Source organism: Halichoeres trimaculatus, unplaced genomic scaffold (genome assembly GCF_033239565.1).
Source record: "Halichoeres trimaculatus isolate MK-OKI-2021-1 unplaced genomic scaffold, fHalTri1.1 fHalTri1_scaffold_5, whole genome shotgun sequence".
Classification (NCBI taxonomy): Eukaryota; Metazoa; Chordata; class Actinopteri; order Labriformes; family Labridae; genus Halichoeres; species Halichoeres trimaculatus.
This window is the reverse complement of record NW_027437183.1, coordinates 35,953,784-35,974,953: the sequence shown is the minus strand read 5'-3', so window position 1 is coordinate 35,974,953 and position 21,170 is coordinate 35,953,784. Positions and strand designations below refer to the sequence as shown.

Below are 21,170 nucleotides of genomic sequence, written 5' to 3'. Positions count from 1 at the left end.
ACAATCAGGCAGGGAGAAAATCAGGCAGGGATCATACGGCAGCTTAGCAAACCCAAATAAGCAACAACACTCTAGAAAACAAGCCGCAGGAACCCACAGCCTGTGACAGAGGAGACGCGCAAGTGACTTTTTGCTCTCCTCTCCTAATACTAAAATATGCATGTGCAGGCCAATTTTTTGTGGGTGGGTGTGGGAGTGTGGTGCTCGCTGTGAGAGGAGCACCGGTTGAACAGCAGAGAGCGAAACGAGCGAATCACTAAAGAGATTTATGTTCTGACGTCTGAAAACATTTACATGACTGTTTGTACTCGATGGTTATGATATTGTCATTTTATACATCGCACTTGCAAAAAACCTGCGATATATCGAGTATATTCCATATATCCCCCAGCTCTAACTGGGTCATCATAATTTTCAACACCGTCAGGAAACAAATTATTGTACAAACCTGCAACTAACACCAAATTTGTAGCAGACAGTCTGCTGAAAGGTAGTATAACATTAAAGTAGGAATAAAGTGTTGGTGACATTCACAATATGCTTGGTGGAGCTCTGCGCTCTCTGAGTTTACATAATGTGTCTGGTTTGTGGATGTGTCTATCTTGTCTTGGCTGCTATAACTTCAATAGAAAGTAAGAAACAAAGGAAGTTGTTGCAGAGGATCTCTGTCGGTGTGACAGGAGCTGAATCACAGGGTTTGAAAGAGTTAAAACACTAAAAAGAAAGAAACTCAGTTTTCAGCTCTCTGGTGATCACAGACCTTTCTTTAGGATCTCATATGACACCTGAAGCTGAACAGGTCTGAACTTGGCTCAGACACTTTTATTCATTAACTGTTGAGACTGTGAAGGGAAGAGCGTGGATGAAGAGGTCAGAGGTCAAACGTCTTCCAACAAGACTGAGAGGAGGGAGAACTGCTGTGTGTGCTGTGAAGCTTGTTGTAATGAATGAACATGTTGTTGTGTTTGTGTGAAGGTGGGGGCTCTGCTATGGATCAGAGTGAGGACAGAGAGGAGGGAGCCCCTCCCTCTAAAACCCTCCCTCTGTGTGGGGACCATGAGAGCCAGACCAGAGCTCAGAGGTGAGACCAGGATCTCTAACTGTCCATGGACTAACATCACTGCACCATCATTATTCACACTTACAGCTGTGTGTGTGTGTGTGTGTGTGTGTGTGTGTGTGTGTGTGTGTGTGTGTGTGTGTGTGTGTGTGTGTGTGTGTGTGTGTGTGTGTGTGTGTGTGTGTGTGTGTGTGTGTGTGTGTGTTTTGAAGCAAAAAGCGTCAGAATGGACCAGACTGTACTGGACCTGCTCCCAGCTGTGTCTCTTTAAAGAGTGACAGGTCTATGGATATACGTCATGACTTCAAATCTGTGCGTCAGTCTGATCGTCTAAAGTAAGAATTCATCTCAGCGTTTTTATCAGAATTCAGACTTTAGAAAAGTTTGTGGTAAATTTCAGCAAAACCCAAACCTGGAAAATGTTCATTGTTCGCGTTTATTCATCAGTGTTTGTGATTCTGTCAGGGTCAAACATGAGAGACCAGACTCTCCTGGACCTGGACCCAGCTGTGTCTCCTTAAAGAGTGATGACTCTATGGGTATACGTCATAATTTCAAATCATCAGAGTTTAGTGTTGATGAAAGGTGAGTGTTTCAAAGGTAACTTCCTGTTGTTGTGTGTGAAACATTTGATCCTAACTGTGCTTGGTGTTTTCTCTGTGAAGGTGAACATGTTTCAGTCTTTGTGTTTCTATCAGGATCCAACAGCAGTAAACAGGACTGGAGGCAGAAAGACCTGGACTCAGCATGTCTCTTCATGTGTGTCCTGTGTTTGTAGGAGGATCCAGCAGATAGAGTCTATCACATGAACACTGTGTGTCACTCTGTTAGAAACACTCCATGATCTTCTGTTTGTTCCTCAGAGTTCAGAGATCAGAGGCTCCCATTGGTCAGTCTGCCCAGCAGCATCACACACAGCTGGACTCCATATTGATGGTGTGTAAATGTCCAAACACAGCTCCTCCTGAGCCTCAGAGCACACACTCATTGTGTTTGGAGCTTTCTGAATGCTTTCCTGATCACACTGCAAACATCATCTCTGCCTGAATTCTCTTCACACTCAGTGTTTGACTGATTGAATGAAGCCGCACATTTCTGAGCTGCTCACACTCACAGGTCAGAGGTCATGCTGGATGCTGCTCTCACACAGACTCAGACTTTGTCAGCAGAGTTCATTTCATAGAAACTTGATTTGTAGATGACAGGAGCATCCACAGACTAAGAGGTGGAGCAGCTTTGTGATCCAGTCTCCATGCTGGACTCTGCAGACCAGCAGGCTTTCTGTCTGTCACACATGATCTGATCTGACCTTCTACAAGTTCAACCTGACATTTTCTTCTCTTCCAGCTGCTCCAGGAGAACATCATCAGCTTCGTAAAGAGCCAGCTGAAGGAGATCCAGAGAGCTCTGAGTCCAGATTACCCAGAATGCTTTGAGAGTCAGAGGGAGGATGAGGATGAAGAGCAGAGGAGGAGCAGAGAGGCCTTCCTGAAGATCACTCTGCACTTCCTGAGGAGAATGAAGCAGGAGGAGCTGGCTGACTGTCTGCAGAGCAGTAAGAGGATTTGAACACATTTAACATGATGGAAAGAGGAAATGGAGACAACATGGGAGAGGTTTACATTTCAAACTCTGCTCTTAACATGACGCTCACATTTGGATCACATCTATGAGCTGTGACAAACTGTTCACAACTGATGAGCTGAAGAGATTTCAGAGAGGAGCCAAATCAAATCCATCCTGATGTCTGAAAGTTGAAACTCATCAGACTGATTGTGGCTTCACATCATTCATTACATTTCTGTTTTCTTCATTCAGGAGCTGCTGCTGCAGAGTGCAGACGTAAAGTGAAGTCTGAGCTGAAGGAGAAGTTCCAGTGTGTGTTTGAGGGGATCTCTAAAGCAGGAAACCCAACCCTTCTGAACCAGATCTACACAGAGCTCTACATCACAGAGGGAGGGACTGGAGAGGTCAATGAGGAACATGAGGTCAGACAGATTGAAGCAGCATCCAGGACACCAGACAGAGCAGAAACTAGCATCAGACAAGAAGACATCTTTAAAGGCCCACCTGGAAGACAGGAACCAATCAGAAGAGTGCTAACAAAGGGAGTGGCTGGCATCGGGAAAACAGTCTTAACACAGAAGTTCACTCTGGACTGGGCTGAAGACAAAAGCAACCAGGACATCCAGTTCACATTTCCATTCCCTTTCAGAGAGCTGAATGTGCTGGAAGAGAGAAAGTTCAGCTTGGTGGAACTGCTTCATCACTTCTTCCCTCAAACCAAAGAAGCAGGACTCTGCAGGTTTGAAGAGTTCCAGGTCCTGTTCATCTTTGACGGTCTGGATGAGTGTCGACTTCCTCTGGACTTCCACAACAACCAGGTCCTGACTGATGGTACAGAGTCCACCTCAGTGGATGTGCTGCTGACAAACCTCATCAGGGGGAACCTGCTTCCCTCTGCTCGCCTCTGGATAACCACACGACCTGCAGCAGCCAATCACATCCCTCCTGAGTGTGTTGACATGGTGACAGAGGTCAGAGGGTTCAGTGACCCTCAGAAGGAGGAGTACTTCAGGAAGAGATCCAGAGATGAGGATCAGGCCAGCACCATCATCTCCCACATCAAGACCTCCAGAAGCCTCCACATCATGTGCCACATCCCGGTCTTCTGCTGGATCACTGCTACAGTTCTGGAGGATGTGCTGAAGACCAGAGAGGGGGGGCAGCTGCCCAGGACCCTGACTCAGATGTACATCCACTTCCTGCTGGTTCAGTCCAAAGTAAAGAGCATCAAGTATGATGGAGGAGCTGAGACTGATCCTGTCTGGAGTCCAGAGAGCAGGAAGATGATTGAGTCTCTGGGAAAACTGTCTTTTGAGCAGCTGCAGAAAGGAAACCTGATCTTCTATGAATCAGACCTGACAGAGTGTGGCATCAACATCAGAGCAGCCTCTTGGTACTCAGGAGTGTTCACACAGATCTTTAGAGAGGAGAGAGGACTGTACCAGGACAAGGTGTTCTGCTTCATCCATCTGAGCGTTCAGGAGTTTCTGGCTGCTCTTCACGTCCATCTGACCTTCACCAAGTCTGGACTCAACCTGATGGAACAACAACAAGCAACAACATCCTTGATCTCCAGAAAAAGAAAAACCAAACCAGCAGTGACACATCTCCATCAGAGTGCTGTGGACAGGGCCTTACAGAGTCCAAACGGACACCTGGGGTGCTTCTCAAAGCTCCAAAGTTCCATCCACGCCTCCTCCACTCGCCTCCTCCACTTGCGTCTTAGTCCCGCCCACCAGAGATGCATGCCAGAGACACGAGGAAACGAAGAGAGGAGAGAGGAGACGAGGAGGTTCATTTTATGAGCATTGAGATGTCCTCTCCTCCGGAGCGTCACATGACGTCAGTCTTGGAGTGATGGCGGCGTCACAGCTTGATAAACCGGTCTGAACGCACGGGAGAAACTAAATTAAGGAAAATAATGTAAACAACAGGGCGCTCGACCACGGAAAATTCATATTCACTTTTAGATCAGTTTAACATGAATATGTTCATGAATGAAAAAGAAAAATGTCACGTTTTCCCAGGCCCAGAGTGATAGTTTTTAATTCTTATATTGGGGCCACTTTGTGTTCATAAATAATGTATTTATTCTGCTATAAGCACTGCTTAGCGCACTGGTGGGACAGGAGGAGAGAGAAGAGGAGCTGTCTGCAGCGGTGCCTTTCATCCATTACGCGCACGCAGAGGGACAGAGGTGAAACTGTTGCTGTATCAGCCAATGATGGCATGATCTCACACCGATCACTGATAAAACAACAGTTTGCTACTGTATGACAATTGCGTGGTTATGTGTTATTTTTAAAGGCATTATTGAACTGGCTGGAGTGAGCCAGTGGAGCGCGCAGTCAGCTGACCCGGAGCCTTTCAGTTTCACTTTAAGCCTTGTTGTCTGTTGTCCGGTCTCTGGGGCTCTTTCTAATTGTCTGTTTTCATCCTCGGTGAGAATGAATGTTGTAATCATCCAGATAAATATCAAACATGTTGGAAAATTATCGGGGCGGCTCCGACGAGTCTGTGAGACGATCGTGGGGCTAAAGATTCATCTGTCAACAGCTCACACTAGAAGATAATCTTCGCCGAACGTCGGGGTGGATTTTAGTCCCCGACCAGATTTCCTCTCTGATTGTGGGGAGGACCGAATCTGGGTTAAATCGGGCGAGAATGCTGAAGTGCGAGCCAGGCTTTACACTTAAACAGCGTATCTTGCTCCATGGTGCTCACGTTTCACACATGTGGACAGCTGACGCTTTGTGGCCGGCTCTGATACGTCACAAGGGGGCGTGTCTGTCAGTGAAAAGACTTCCGCGAAGCCTGCACTTGTGTTTCCTCGATTATGCCTCCTCCAGCTCAGTCTCCTCTCTCCTCTCTCCTCTCTCCTCCGAGCACATTTGGCGCTTTGGAATGTCCTCCAATATGGCTGCTCACAAAGTACTTCCGGTGTCGCGGAGGAGAGAGGAGATAGGAGACTGCATTTTGGCACATTGGGAAGCACCCCTGGACTTGTTCCTGCGCTTCCTCCTGGGTCTCTCTCTGCAGACCAATCAGAGTCTCCTGAGAGGTCTGCTGACACAGACAGGAAGTGACTCACAGACAGGAAGTGACTATTGGACCAATTTGAATACAGTCAAGTACATCAAGAAGAAGCTCATTGAGGATGTGTCTGCAGAGAAAAGCATCAACCTGTTCCACTGTCTGAATGAACTGAATGATCGTTCTCTAGAGGAGCAGATCCAACAGACCCTGAGATCAGGACGTCTGTCCACAGATCGACTGTCTCCTGCTGAGTTGTCAGCTCTGGTCTTCATCTTACTGTCCTCAGACAAAGATCTGGACCAGTTTGACCTGAGGAAATACTCTGCTTCAGAGGAGGCTCTTCTGAGGCTGCTGCCAGTGATCAGAGCTGCAAACAAAGCTGTGTGAGTGAATGAGTGAATGAGTAAATGAGTGAGTGAGTGAGACATTAGAAACAGAATGAATTCTGTTCATGACACTGAAAACATCTGTTTGTTCTCTTTCCATGATCTCCTTCAGGCTGAGTGGATGTAACCTGTCAGAGAGAAGCTGTGAAGCTCTGTCCTCAGTCCTCAGCTCACAGTCCTCCAGGCTCAGAGACCTGGACCTGAGTAACAACGACCTGCAGGATTCAGGAGTCCAGACTCTGTGTGCTGGACTGAAGAGTTCGCACTGCAAACTGGAAACTCTCAGGTCAGAATGAAACTGAAATTTAACTCTTAGAGCTCTAATTTTGTGGCGCAGCGCAGGGCCTCCGCTGGCGCAGCCTGCGGAGTGCTAATTTCGTGCGGTGCACCACTGTGCACTGCAAATTTGACAATTTGGTAGATTGTCTGTGTAGAGATGGGTGTGACTGCGGGCCAAGGGGAGTTGACGGCGCACCAGGAGGAGGTGTTGGCAGATTCATGTTGGCGGAGTGACAATTTCGTGCCAAAAAAGTGTGCTGAAAGCTCGCCAGCTCCAACCTGGGCCCTGTTCTAGGAAGCAGGATTACTGCCTAGCGAGGTAGCTTTGAGGATAGGTTCCGGATTCCCTGTTCAACGACACGGGATCACTCCTCAGCGAGGCGAGTCTCCATGGCACACTGACCAATGAGCCCTCATGAAAAAATGGCTTGTCCGTTCTTAGAGGATCCCGTGGACATCGGAGCTCGCATTGTCCGAGGAGCACTCCGGCGCGTGAGAGTTTTCAGGGACCGCACCGACCCACTAACTTTTTAGGATGACCACCTTTATGAAAGTTACCGGTTTTCCAGGGAGGGGTTGGTAGTACATGACACTTTCTACAGGTAGTTAAAGGGAATGAAGAACTCTCATTGCCGTAATAAGATCTTCAATGCCAACACTTCTGTTCCATGACAATATTTTATAGCCCGTATCAAAATTGTGACAGGAATTCATGTAGGGCTCATGTGGGCTACATATCACAAAAAATGTAAACACGATAGAAATGAACAAATGAATAAATTAATCTAAGAAATAAATTAGGTATGGTGCATGTTACAGTAAAAGTGCATGGTGAACAGTTCTATTTCAGGATGATAATGGCACAAAAGATTTTTTTGCACTACACTTGCGCATTTAGACTGTCAGCAATTTTCTGCCAGCACTCCTTCTGTGCTTTAGCAGCAGCGACGGTGCTGCTTTTAACGTTAATTACATGTTTCAGCTCGTCATACTTCCTCATGATCACCTCCTGCTCCTCCTGTGTGAAGTATGCGGGCCTTCTCTCTCTGGCCTGCTCTGACGCTCCAGACTGCTCCATGTTCGCGATTGGTCAGATGCAGCAGGCTCCGCCTTATATGCGTGCACGCGCTCATTGCCGAGCTGGATCCACTTATGAGGTTGATAACCTGCGTCGTAAAACCGAGTAGCGAGACCGCCAGCTACTGTGCTCAGTTCAGCGAGGTAGCTCCAAGGTTATCTCGCTAGGCTGAACTTGCTTCGTAGAATAGGGCCCAGGTCTATCCTCGGCGCAAAGCGGAGCGACAGGCGCACATGTGCGCACATGCCAACAAAGCCTCAGAGGCAGGTTTCTAGAGTGTCAGGCACATTTTAATGCAATAAACAATCACAGCAATCACTATTTAATGTAACTGTCTGAACCAGCATATACATTTATATCTATATTAACTGTCCCGTCACATCTGATGTCAGATTAAAGCCGTTTGTCATAATGGAAAGTGAACCTGACGGCAGCTGGAAATTTGACGCACATCTTACACTTAAACAATAAACAGACTTAACATCTGATACTGAGTATATATCTGGTTCTCTCATTTCATTTAATTCAAAGAAAAGAGGGAGAGAAAAGACGAAGAAAAAAGAGACAAAATAAATGTATGTCACTCAGGATTTACCTGTGATTTCCCCATATTTCTCTGTTTTAGTCTTTATTTTTAACATGATCTAAAAAGATGGAGAATATTATTGTAAGGAGGATGAGGTGGAGACACTGGGAGAGTATACAGTATATCACCAAAGGTTCTGCTATTTGGCGATGACAAACCAGGAGTGCAGGTGGATCAAAAGTATTCTGAATGGATAAGCCAGCTGTGTAACTGTCTCTTCATTTTATACTCCTATTAATGACAAAGGAACAGATTACATCTGTCCCGGGAGCTGGCCCACACGGTGACGCGCTTCGTGTCCTCCGATGCACCCCGCTGTCCATTCTCCTGCTGCAGGGACAGCGGCTCTGACCGTCTCTGTTATTGGGTCTATCCAGACACTGTTTCCGTGGTGCTGGGGATCACTCAGACCAATCAGACGCTGCGCCTCGGCCGCAGGGCATTTAAAGGCGAGGAGAGGCACTCATTTAATTGGTAAAAACAGCGCTCAGCTGTGTTAAACCCACTCAAGGCTCCTCTCTTCCCTCTTTTTTTTTCTTCCCTTGTCTGCATTATCTTTTCTGCTGAGCACTGTGTCATATGACAGCGTTGAAAAGACCAATGCATTTTTTTTCTAGCAGTCAGAGAGATGTGAATATGATTAACTGCTATAGTGACCATCACCAGCCCTTCCTGTAGGCTACTCCATCATCCTAAACTTTATTTAACCCCTGATGTGGGGGCCCCCCCACACAGTCCCCAAACCGCCAGGCCCAGGGACAACCCCCTGTTACCCCCAACCCCCAGAACCCTAAGTGTTATGAATTTGCCCGAAAGTGATAATATAAACAAAGGTGCAATGTGTGAGTGGTGTAGTGCAATTACGAGGCAGGGCTGGTAAGGGCCGGGCCAAACCACCCACAACAGCGCGAGGGCACGGGAGTACCACCGAATGGCTCCCTGAACAGAAGGACCCAGGACCCACAAGCGACAATCCAGACGAGCCCCAGTGAGCAGGTGCGCTCAGCATGAACACTCCCCCCCCAGTAGACTGCAGCACCAGAACCACCGGCCCAGTGCCCACCAGGAACCTCACTCAGGCGGACACTGCCCCCCAGGGGAGGACCCCAGGGCACCCAAACATCGAGTCCCCGGTGCCCACCCCCTGCCCAAGCCACCAGAGGAGGTAGGACCAGCACCAGGGGACACCCACCGCCATTATCCCCTGCTTCATGGCAGGATCTGGAGTCGCCCCACCCAGACCCAGTGGTACAGCCAAGATGATGCAGCCCCCCCTGGAAGTATGCCAGGCCCCAGCGGCCGACCCCAGGTGGACAGGGGCCCCCAACCCCCCGCGAAGGGAGAGGGGGGAGCAGGTGAGGGGGAAGGAGGAGGCCGCAGGGCGGACAGTAGGAAGGAAAAGACACGGGTGCAGCGCAGAGGAGCCCACCACTCCCAAGCCCCAGGGCCAGCCAAGGCACCACCGCAAGAGGAGGCCAGCGCCATCCCCAGACCCCGCTGACTGAACACAGACCCAGCAGCCACAGGGAACACGAGGGAAGGCACCGAGCACCGCAGCACCCCACAGGAGGCCGCTAGGCCAGTTAGCCCCACAAGGTAGTGGGCCAACCTGGGTATTTAAGTGGAAATATGTCTCCGACCACCATCACCAGAGTATATTTACCTCCTTTGGGACCCACGAAGCTGTGCTATTTCCTCCTCTTTAGTTCCCAGGAATCCGTGCTATATAAAACAAGTAGAGGAGAGGGAAAACAAAAACAAACAACTAGCAGAAAAAAAAAACAAAACGAGAGAACAGAGCACGAGGGGGTAGTACTAGCTTTCATGAGAGGAATCTTTGGTTAGGAATATAAATATGCTAGAAAAGGTTGCCATATTGAGTCCTGGTCTTCGGTCCTTTGCCTGTTTGATTCAGTTAGATTTTCCATTGATATGTGGTCGGCAAGGAGGTTTTTCCAAAATGTAATATTTATTGCTTGTTTTGATTTCCAGTTCATGAGAATAGTTTTCTTAGCAATGGTTAGAGCTATGAGAAGAGGTCTATTTATTTTCATTTTATGGTTTAATGATGATAAATCCCCAAGCAGGCACAGTGAGGGGGACATAGGGATGGGGCAGCCCAGAATATTTGAGAGAGATGTGATACTATCAACCCAAAATTGTTGGACAGGTGTGCAGTTCCAGGTGGCATGAAGGTAAGTGTCTGGAGTGTTTTGGGAGCAGTGGGTGCAAGTGTCAGATTGTGCTAAACCCATTTTAAACATCCTGTGCCCTGTAAAGTGAACCCTGTGGATGATTTTGTACTGGATTAGTTGAGTATTACTGTTGGTGCTCATAGAGAAGGTGTTTTCACAGATTTGGTTCCAGAAGTCAGCATTGGGGGTGAGGGCCAGGTCTTGTTCCCACTTTATTGCTGTGAATGCAGCAATGCATTCACAGCATATGTTCTTCTGTGACAAAAAAATTTATTCTTCTTCTTCTTCTTCTTCTTCTTCATTCTTCCGCCCGCTTTTTTGGACCGCTAAAACTCCGACAAACTTCAACCGATTTTCACCGTTCAAACTTCAAAACGTGTGTTTCAGTTGGGACAAGGGGGCTATGACTCTTCAGACACTTTTCACAAATACTTTTCGAGATATTTCAGAATTTGTGTGTTTTTTGGTCTCATAGAGATGAATGAGGAATTTTCAAAATTTCCTCCTTTCAGGACATTTTTTCAGCCTGCTTCAAACCCTTCTCATTCAGTCATACATTCAGCTACAAACTCCATTCGAACTTCAAAATATTAAGCTATCTTTTGGCTTCATTCAGTGGGTTTCAAATGTTTCCTAGCATTCATAGTTTCTTCACAATGACCCTTCAAAGGTCATGATGCATTTCAGCTCTTCGAGCCGTTTTAACATTGGTGTGTATTGGACGGAATGTTTTGGCTCAGAGTGGGAGATTCAAACGACAGAGCAGGGAGAGGGGGAAACAAACCTGAAAAAATTCTGGGTAAACTGCTCTTTTGGTCACAATGTTCACTCCACATAGGCATATTATATGTCAAAATGGAGGAGGGCTTGTCCTGCTTCTGACAAAGTGGTTTTTAAAGCAAAAGGATGGAGCACTTTTTCACAAAATGGCCAACTGTCATGAGAAGTTCAAAAAAATCCCCATATACCTCCATGTTAATTCCTGAGGGGTTTTCTCAGAGATCAGTAAAATTTCCCTCATCTATCTATCGCTCTCGTGGGTTCGTTTCTTGACCTTCATGCATGAAATTTAGACGGACAGCTTCCTCTGGGTCTCAGGATTCCTACGGTGTGTTCATTTTTATTCTAGCCCTCACGGTTTTGGCAAGGTGACAGGAGATTCGGACTCTTGCTTTGCCACAAAATCTTCATAAGATTACAGTAACAAGGGCAAAGTTGTGCACCTGCACCTGCTGCCTTTAACGAGCTGGTCTCCGTGGAAACCTTTGATCTCATGCAGCTGTTTATAGTAACTCATCAAAACATCCAGGAACAAAGACAAGCATGTGTCTGTTAATTTATCATTGATCACCAATGTAAAATCTGGCTTCAGATAAGCCTCAGCAGACAGGTTTACATGATTGAACACACACACACACACACACACACACACACACACACACACACACACACACACACACACACACACACACACACACAGGGCAGAAAGTATCACACTTTAACAGCATTTGACTATCATTTCCCTGAGTCAGCTCCTTATTTTCCTAGATTTTTTTCTTTAAATTTAAATTCCTTCCTTTAATTCCTGAATTGATTGAGCCATTCAAACTTTTAAATCCAATTTTAGATAACACTGATTCATGCTTCATCATCATTCTTTTTGTCAGAATTGCAAGCACCTTTACACCCTGATTTCAAAAGGGGTGTTGGGCATCACCAGACTCCACCAGCTCTCTGATGGCAGTTGGTAAACAATGATCACCATGGCAACATCTGGCTTCAGATGGGCCTTAGCCTACAGGCTTACATGGTTAAAAAACTCACACACAGGACACACAGGATTACATTTTAACAGGGTTTAAGAAAGCCGACTTACATTTTCCCTCAGTCAGGCCATTATTTCCATAACTGTTCTTTAAAATTTAATTCATTGCTTCAAATTTTGAAATGATGCAGCCATTTCAACTTTAAATTCATTTATCCATTTAATTGATTCATCCATTAGTTTCCTTTCATCCAAGAGTTCATGGCAGGTTAATTTAGCATTCTGCATTAGCAGTTGAGTGCCAGCTTTTCATGAATTATTTCAACCATTTTCAGACATAAATTCAGTCATTCATGTTTAGCATTCTGCTTTTGCAGTTGAGCACAAGCTTGTCAAGACTTAATTCAAATGATTTCAGACATAACTTTAGCCATTCTTGTTCAGAATTTTGCTTTAGCAGTTCAGCGCAAGCATTTTAAGACTTCATTCAGCCACTTTCAGACAAACCTTCAGTCATTAATGTTCAGCATTCTGCATTAGCAGTTGAGCGCAAGCTTTTCAAGACTTTTTCAACCATTTTCAGACATATCTTCAGTCATTCAGGTTCAGCTTTTGTTGCATTAGCAGTTCAGCGCAAGCTGCTTCAGCATTCTGCATTCACAGCGCAATTTCTTCAGAAATTGCTTTTCTAGTTGTTGGTAGTGATATTGATTTGTCTAAGTTAGCAATTATGTCATATATTTTGGACAATGATTTTTTCTTTATGGGGTTGATTTTAATTAGGTCCAAAGTTGAGGCGGGTAAGTTTAAGTTTGTACGAGTGATATCGAATTTAGAGGTAATGGCAGATTTAAGTTGTAGGTATTTAAGAAAATGGTTTTCCCCAATGCCGATTTCCTGGACCAGATCAGAGAATGGCAGCATAGTGTTATTTGTGAAAATGTGTCTAAAATGAGTGATTCCCTTCCTGGTCCATGTATGGAAGTTAATTGATTTTTTGTTGATTTTGATATCCAGATTGTTCCAAATTGGTGTGTAGTCTGACAGAGTGAAAGAGGTGTTTGTGATTTTGTGGAATTTCCACCAAGCTTTCAGAGCTGTAGATATGGTTTGACTTTTAAAACATGGGTGGAGTTTAACTGATTGATTTAAGAACGGTAGGTCTGAGATTTTTATTTCTTTACAAAATGTTTTTTCTATGTCTAACCAAGTGTCGCATTATTGACTAGTGTGGATCCACTTTGTGATATACTGCAGTTGGTTTGCTAAGAAGTAGTGGAAGAATTGTGGGGCTTCTAAGCCTCTGAGATGTTTGGGTTTCTGTAGTGTGGATAATTTAATCCTTGCTGGTTTATTTTTCCAGTAATATTTTGAAGTGATGGAATCTAGAGATTTAAACCAAGTGCGTGTAGGGTGAATTGGAGTCATTGAGAATAAGTAATTTATTTTTGGTAATATTGACATTTTAACAGAAGCTATTCTGCCTGTGAGAGATATTGGTAGGTTCATCCATCGTCCAAGGTCATCTGTAATTGTTTTCAACAGTGGTGTAAAATTTAGATTAAACAGCTCTGACAACCTGGAGGAGATGTGAATACCCAAGTATGTCAGGTGACTGGTGCATATCGGGATAGGTGATGTATGGGTTGCCACATCCCAACCGCTGTTTTTAATGGGAAGAATACTTGATTTAGACCAGTTTATTAAATAATCTGATAGATGGGAGAATGATCGGATTAAATTAATTGTTTCTTTTAATGATCTAGATTGGGATTTCTGATATAACAATATGTCTTCTGCATATAAACTGATTTTGTGATGAGATGTTGGAGTCTCGATAATGTTACTATTCTGGCGAATGGCCCCTGCTAGGGGTTCAATAAAGATAGTAAATAATGAGGGGGAGAGTGGGCACCCTTGCCTAGCTCCCCTGTGCAATGTAAAGTTTTGGGATGTTTGCCCATTAGTGATGACTGTGGCTGAGGGTGAGGTGTAGAGAGTCCTAATCCAGTGAATAAATAATGGTCCGAAACCAAACCTCTCCAGTGCAGGAAACAGGAAGTCCCAGCTTACCCTGTCAAAGGCTTTCTCTGCGTCTAATGAGACTATGTATGTATCTGTTGACTGTAATACTGAGTACTGCATTAAATTAAATAACCTTGTATTATTAGAAGAATGCCTTCCTTTTATGAAACCAGTTTGATCTGGGTGGATCATAAATTGAATTACCTTTTCTAATCTGTGGGCTAGGGCTTTGCTTATCATTTTCATGTCTGTATTGATTAGTGAGATCGGACGGTAGCTGGATGGAGGAGTTGGATCTTTATTAGGTTTTAACAGGAGGGAAATTGTGGCTGTGTTCATGTTGGAGGGGAATTTTTGACTTTCTTTTGACTTCAACAATGACTTTGATGAATATGGGTGACAGGATTGACCAGAAATGTTAGTAAAACTCTGCAGGGAAGCCGTCAGGCCCAGGTGATATATTGTTTGGCATGAGTATGAGAGCTGCAAATAATTCTTTTGTTGTTAATGGTAATTCAAGTGATTCTTGTTGTTCCCCGGTGAGATTCGGTAAGTTAATGCTGGATATAAAAGACTTAATGTCTTCTGGGTTTTTGTCATTGTCTGGAGAGTATAGATTTGCATAGAACTGTCGAAACACTTCATTTATTTCATCTGGAGACTGTGTAAGCTTCCCTGCTGAGTTTTTGATGACAGAGATTGTTGTTTTTTCTTGGTTTTGTTTAATTTGATTTGCAAGATATTTGCCGGATTTGTTCGAATGTTCAAACTTCTCATGTCTCAGTCTTTGTAGTAAAAATTGAGATTTCTGTTTTCTGAGTTCATTATATACTATTTCAGAGGGGTTGGTAGAGTTTATGTTTTCTAGTTCTTGAATTTTCTTTTCTAGCTTAATTTCCTGTTCTTTTTCCTTTTTTTTTATTCACGGAGAAGGAGATGATGTGTCCATGTAAAACTGCCTTTCCTGTTTCCCATAAGAGAGAGGGTGATATTTCTGGAGTGTTGTTAATGTCTAGGAAGGAAGCCCACTCCCTTTTTATAAAACTGTCAAATTCTGGGTCCTGTAACAGAGAAGTGTTAAGTCGCCATCTTGTACTGCGTTTGTGGGGGTGGTCTGGTCTTCAAATTATTGACACAGGTGCATGATCGCTAATGAGGATGGGGTGTATATGTGATTCTAATATATTCTTGATTATTGAATTACTGACTAAAAAAAAGTCAATTCTTGAATATGATTTGTGGACTGGAGAATAAAAAGAATATTGTTTTTTAAAGGGATGTAGCAGTCGTCAACCATCGCAAAGACCAAAATCACCCATGAACTGGTTAAGTAATGCTGTGGACTGCCAGGGACGTTTATTAGCGGGATTATATGTTTTGTCAATAGATGGATCAATTGTGGTGTTGAAATCACCTCCATTCTCTCCTCCCTCTTTTCCATTTGCGCGGAGGGAGGCGTGGACGCGCACCTCTGTGCTCCTCTGCCCTCCTCTGCGCTCCTCTGCGCCTTGACTGCGCCTTGACTGCGCCTCTCTTGGCACTGCAGGAAACTTGCAAAGTGCTCTGGTCACGCCCTGTCTGCGCGGCAAAGGCCGGCACAGGGCAGGTGCGCCTTCGCTTGCGCCTGGTCTACAAAATTAAGAGCCCATTGTGTCAGAAAATAATGCAGTTAGTTTAAGAGACATTAACACACAAAGTCTCTTATGACTCTGAAGCCCCTTAAATTATCAGTGAAGAAAAGTGAAAAGTCAACATATTCAGTCAATCTTTTCCAAAGTTGTCTAGAAAAAAAATATACAAGAAGGACACAGAAATCATCACGTACTGATAAATAAAAACAAACATGACTTTTAATTATTTTAAAAGTAACAGGTTAATAAAATGTTCATGTCTTCAAAGGTTTCATGGATGTAACCTGTCAGAGAGAAGCTGTGAAGCTCTGTCCTCAGTCCTCAGCTCACAGTCCTCCAGGCTCAGAGACCTGGACCTAGGTAACAACGACCTGCAGGATTCAGGAGTCCAGAATCTGTGTGCTGGACTGAAGAGTCCACACTGCAAACTGGAAACTCTCAGGTCAGGTCTTTGGCTCATCCTGCTTGAGGTCAGAGATAAAGAAATGGTGATAATCAGTGGACTTTTTCTTATTGTCTGATTCTTTTTCTAACCTCAGACTGTCAGGATGTCTGATCACAGAGAGAGGCTGTGCTTCTCTGGCCTCAGCTCTGAGCTCCAACCCCTCACACCTGAGAGAGCTGGACCTGAGCTACAACCATCCAGGAGACTCAGGAGTGGAGCAGCTTTCTGCTGGACTTGAGGATCCACTCTGCAGACTGGACACACTGAGGTAAAAGCAGACAACAAGAGCTCAAAGACTGAATCTGTTTGATTCTTTTCAGAGCAGTGATTGGAGCTGAACCAGGAAACACACAGAGCAGCAGAAGAGCATCAAATAGAAAAACTCTGTTTAATAGAAACAGCAGCATGTCTTCACTTCTTTGATGGTTCTGTTCTCTACAGAAAAAGTCCATCTGAGCGTTCATCCACTAATAATGTGTGTGAGCAGAAAGAAGGCAGATGTTCCATGGTCAGATCATCAGGATGATTGAAAAGATGGAGAAATAGAAAGAGCTCATCTCTAGGAGACAGTGCTGTCTGATCAAATGAACAGGATCAAATATTATAGAGGTGAATTTTTCCTCCTGACTCCTAAAAAGAGCGACTACTTTAAAGAGACAGGTCAGAGGTAGAGCAGGATTTGGCCTTCCTCATTTCAAAGAGGACATGAGAAGCAGAACGTGGACTTTATGGATCCAAAGAGCAACAGGCAGCCTTTGCTTTTTGACTCTTTTTCTTCTTCTTTTTCTTCTTCTTTTCCTCCAGGATCTCCACACTGTCAGAAAAAGTGACAGAGTGATGGAGACAGTTGGCTCAGATGAGTTTCAGCCTGTTTCTCTGTCACAGGGACAAACTGAGGATCACTGCTTCATGTTGAGCAGCAGTTAGGACTCATGTTGAACAGAAAATCACTCTGACTGTGTTTCTTCCTCCAGGGTGGACCATGGTGGACAGCAGAGGTTAAAACCTGGTCTGAAGAAGTGTAAGTGTGGAATCACTTTGACTCCTGATGAGCAAACAGCAGACTGTCAGCTAACAAAGAATGAAGCCTTCAGGTGTGTCTGATGATAAACTGCTGCTGTGTTGTGTCTTTTTCTCTCCATCAGATTTCTGTGAACTCACTCTGGACTCAAACACAGCTCACAGAGAGCTCAGACTGTCTGAAAACAACAGGAAGGTGACACATGTGGAAGAGGATCAGTCATATCCTGATCATCCAGACAGATTTGACCGCTTTGAGCAGCTGCTGTGTAGAGATGGTCTGACTGGGCGCTGTTACTGGGAGGTGGAGTGGAAAGGAAAGGTTGATATATCAGTGAGTTACAGAGGAATCAAAAGGAAAGGATACAGTGATGACTGTAGGCTTAGATCTAATGATCAGTCCTGGAGTCTTATCTGTTTTGATGGATTTTACTTTGTCTGTCACAATAACAGAAGAACAGAGCTCCCTCTCTCCCCTTCCTCTGACTCTGACAGAGTAGCAGTGTATGTGGACTGTCCTGCTGGCACTCTGTCCTTCTACAGAGTCTCCTCTGACTCACTGATCCACCTCCACACCTTCAGCTCCACCTTCACTGAACCTCTCTATCCTGGGTTTTGGTTGTCTCCTGATTCCTCAGTGAGTGTGTGTGTTCCTCAGTGAGTGTGTGTGTTCCTCAGTGAGTGTGTGTTCCTCAGTGAGTGTGTGTTGTGTGTAGGAGGGAGAGTCTCCTCCTCTCTACACAAACACAAACAGCTGCTGAAGAAGAGTTTAGCCTCTGCACTAACACACACAAACTTCAGCTGATCCTTTGACTCTTTCTATCCTGTCACATCAGTCTGAATGTTATCAAAGAGCAGGACTCAGAGGAAAACTGGATCACTCAACTTTACTCATTTACATCTCTATGATGAAAAAATCATCCAGAATTTTTTCTTTGATGTATTTTAGCTTTGACTCATATATTAGACAAACTGTTTTGTTAAATCATGAATCAGAAAATTAATCTGACACAAACTCAGGATTGATTAATATATATATGTAATATGTAATATGTAATAATATATGTAATATGTATTTTGTTCAATCGGTTGAAGAGTTAACACATAACTTTGATGGTTTAACAACAAACCATGTGGAAGCTACAGAACAAGGCAACCAGTTTAACATCACAGAGGTAAATGAAGCAAAAGTTTCAGAAATAATCAAAAAGTTGTCAAACTCTAAGGCAAAAGACATGTATAATTTGGATGCACAATTCATGAAAAAGTACAGCTCCATATTGGTTGCTCCCCTAACTCACATTATTAATTTGTCAATTAGAGAAAATACATTTGCAATTCACTGGAAAAAAGCTGTCATCACACCAATCTCAAAAATGGGTGACTATGATCTGGTCAACAATTACCGCCCCATCTCAATTCTCCCTGTATTGTCTAAGGTACTTGAGAAAGTTGTGACAGACAGGTTGTAGAGTTTGTAGAGACCAATCAACTTCTTCACCCTAAACAGTTTGGTTTTAGATCAAGGTATTCAACAGAAACTGCAAATACTTGTTTTGTTGAAAACATAAAACAGTCTCTTGACTGTGGTAATGCTGTGGGGGCAGTGTTTCTGGACCTAAAAAAGGCATTTGACACTATCAACCACAACATTCTACTTTCCAAGCTTTCATCTTTTAAGTTCTCTAAAAACTCACTTAATTGGTTCAAGTCTTACCTTCTAAATAGAGAACAGTGTGTAAAAGTTGATGGACAAACATCATCCTTTTAAAAAACACAATGGGAATCCCCCAAGGGTCAATTCTTGGCCCTCTGCTTTTTAGTCTTTTTATAAATGATATGCCCAAAACGTGCCCAGACATTGGCATCCAGCTTTATGCTGATGATGCAGTCATTTATGCTCCTGCTAAGTCCCCTAGCAAGGCAGCAGAAATCTTGACTGACCATAGGTATGGAGTCCAGCAGTGGCTAGAGTGCAATCATCTCGTTTTAAACCTTAACAAGACAGTGTCGATGTGCTTCTCCAAGAGGAAACGGTGTCAACTTGAAAGATTTTGTGTGAAGATAAAGGCTCAAGAAATACAAGAAGTCGATCAATTCAAATTCTTGGGAGTCATTTTAGATCCTCAGCTCAGGTTTGATAAACACGTGAAGAAAATAGCTAAATCAGTAAAAAGCAATTTAAACTGTTTCAAATTAAAAAGGCAGTACATACCAATTCAGGCAGCTCAGATATTCATGCACTCTGATCTTTTCTCACTTCTCATACTGCATGACAGTTTGGGCTCAGGGTTCACCCTCAACAATCAAAAGTCTGTCATCCTTATATAATAAAACCCTCAAAGTAATGGACAAAAAACCTATCCGATGGCACCACTGCCACATTTTGAAAAAATACAATCTATTGAGCTTTGAAAGCTTCATGCAGTTTTCATTCCTTAAATTAGTTTTCAAATGTATCAATAATCTTGCCCCTGAACCCTTATCCAAATTTATCCAAAGTCAGAACAGCAGCAGAGTTACAAGAAGCAAGGTGAATGGAAACTGTAGCATACAAAAATGTAAGTCAACATTTGGACAATCAGCCTTCTCTTTTAAAGGCTCTAAACTCTGGAATTTATTACCAACCGAAATCAAACTAATCACAGACTTAAAACTCTTCTCTACAAAGGTCAAGTGTTGGCTAAAAGCAAATCAGAACTGTGATCATTCTTAGTTTGCCAAAAAAAAAATTGTATTTATTCATTTTGAACTGAGTTGTATGATTACTTGTTCTGATATGAACATGTATTTTATTGTTGTTTTGTAAACTTTTTAAAATTATTTTATGCTGTTAAATATTGTACATTTTATGACTTTTAAAGGCCCAACTAGGGACAAGAGTTGGAAATTAGCATTTGCTATAAACTCTCTGTGCAGCACATCAGATTCATACTTAGTGATGGAACTATGTTAAACTGCATCGTCCCTATTAAATAAATAAATTCAATTTAATTCTGTGTAATGTTGATTTCAATAAAGTTGTGCTCAGCATTTTCTTCTTAATAATCTGTCAAACTCTGTTTTAATCCCAGCTCATCACAAACCAAGTGTTTAGAAACTGAGCCATGATGAAGATCTGTTTCAGGCTCCTCTCAGTGACTGTTTTCATATTTCTCTTTTCTCTGCTGTTAAACTCTGATCACAGTAAGTTTGGGTGAAGTCAGGTTCACTGCAGCACGGCATCAGGTCTGGTCTGACCCTGTTTCTACTTCATTCAACAACCCTCTAACCGTACATTATCCCAGCAGCAGCAGATAAAACTCCTCAGTAAACGGAGCTGAGGAGCTGCTTGGAGCATTGGTCCATGAGGTGACCTCTGTCCTCTTTACTGACTCCTAAAACTACAAGAGGCTGAAATCTTCAGAGTCATTCATATCCACTTTAATAATATTCATTCCATCATCAGAGTTTGTCTTATTTAGTTTGATGTAAAGAGGGAAATGAGGATTGTGGGTAATCTGGAGCATTTCTCCACATATGGAAATGCTGAACTTTGTAACTGGACTGAAGTTGGTTTAGTCCAAATTCTGCTCCTGAATGAAAACCAACATTAAACATCTCTTCTCTCCATAGAATAAGAGGGAAACCATTTAGTAAATGACTCCAAATGAGAGATGAAGGAACTCCAGGACAAAGTGTTGGAATATATCCTCAGTGCTTCTTGACAAACCAGCTCATACAGGATGTTACCAGCAGGTGTTATCATTAATCCTGAGACTGAAAATGTTCATTTATTGATCATGACTACATCAAAGTCTGACGCTGAAGCCCAGAGCCTCAAGAACTGCTATGAAAGACTATTCACCCCCAAAACCTCCTGCTGTTACTTTCAGATATGTGTGGTACAGTGAGGTGGACAAGTTATTGATCTTTGATTGATTCCAGCACATGGACATGAGAGTCAGCGTGTCTGTACGCCCTGCAACAGAAAACAGGAGGTTTTCACTATTCCACTTCTTTCTTAAACCTTCAGACACTTTATATCATTTTGCCATCTCACCTGCTTTTGCCGTATGTTTTGTGGTCACTGCTATACCAGAGAGGAAGGCACTGACC

At 43.6% G+C, this 21,170-nt stretch overlaps 1 protein-coding gene across 2 annotated transcripts; it reads left to right on the top strand.

The window, feature by feature from the left end:
• Positions 1 to 858: 858 nt before the first annotated feature.
• Positions 859 to 17,768, top strand: LOC141790158 (NLR family CARD domain-containing protein 3-like). Of its 2 annotated transcripts, XM_074669835.1 has the most exons (12): positions 859 to 1,045; positions 1,273 to 1,374; positions 1,508 to 1,645; positions 1,924 to 1,996; positions 2,408 to 2,615; positions 2,879 to 4,288; positions 5,619 to 6,045; positions 6,161 to 6,334; positions 15,876 to 16,049; positions 16,147 to 16,320; positions 17,027 to 17,073; positions 17,198 to 17,768. In XM_074669835.1, the coding sequence occupies exons 1-12, from the start codon at positions 948 to 950 to the stop codon at positions 17,731 to 17,733; spliced, it is 3,561 nt and encodes a 1,186-aa protein (XP_074525936.1). In that variant the 5' UTR covers positions 859 to 947; the 3' UTR covers positions 17,734 to 17,768. The 2 variants fall into 2 exon arrangements, with proteins under 2 accessions (XP_074525936.1, XP_074525937.1); XM_074669836.1 differs by lacking the exons at positions 1,273 to 1,374; positions 15,876 to 16,049 and having other exon boundaries at positions 859 to 1,081; positions 1,526 to 1,645; positions 1,933 to 1,996.
• Positions 17,769 to 21,170: the final 3,402 nt, after the last annotated feature.

What these genes read in the sequence shown, in the direction of transcription:
- LOC141790158 (XM_074669835.1), top strand. Translation starts at nt 948, where the DNA reads ATGAACATGTTGTTGTGTTTGTGTGAAGGTGGGGGCTCTGCTATGGAT. An exon ending in TCCAAACGGACACCTGGGGT is followed by an intron (nt 4,289 to 5,618) that starts GCTTCTCAAAGC and finishes CACATTGGGAAG; the next exon opens with CACCCCTGGACTTGTTCCTG. An exon ending in TGCAGACTGGACACACTGAG is followed by an intron (nt 16,321 to 17,026) that starts GTAAAAGCAGAC and finishes TTCTTCCTCCAG; the next exon opens with GGTGGACCATGGTGGACAGC.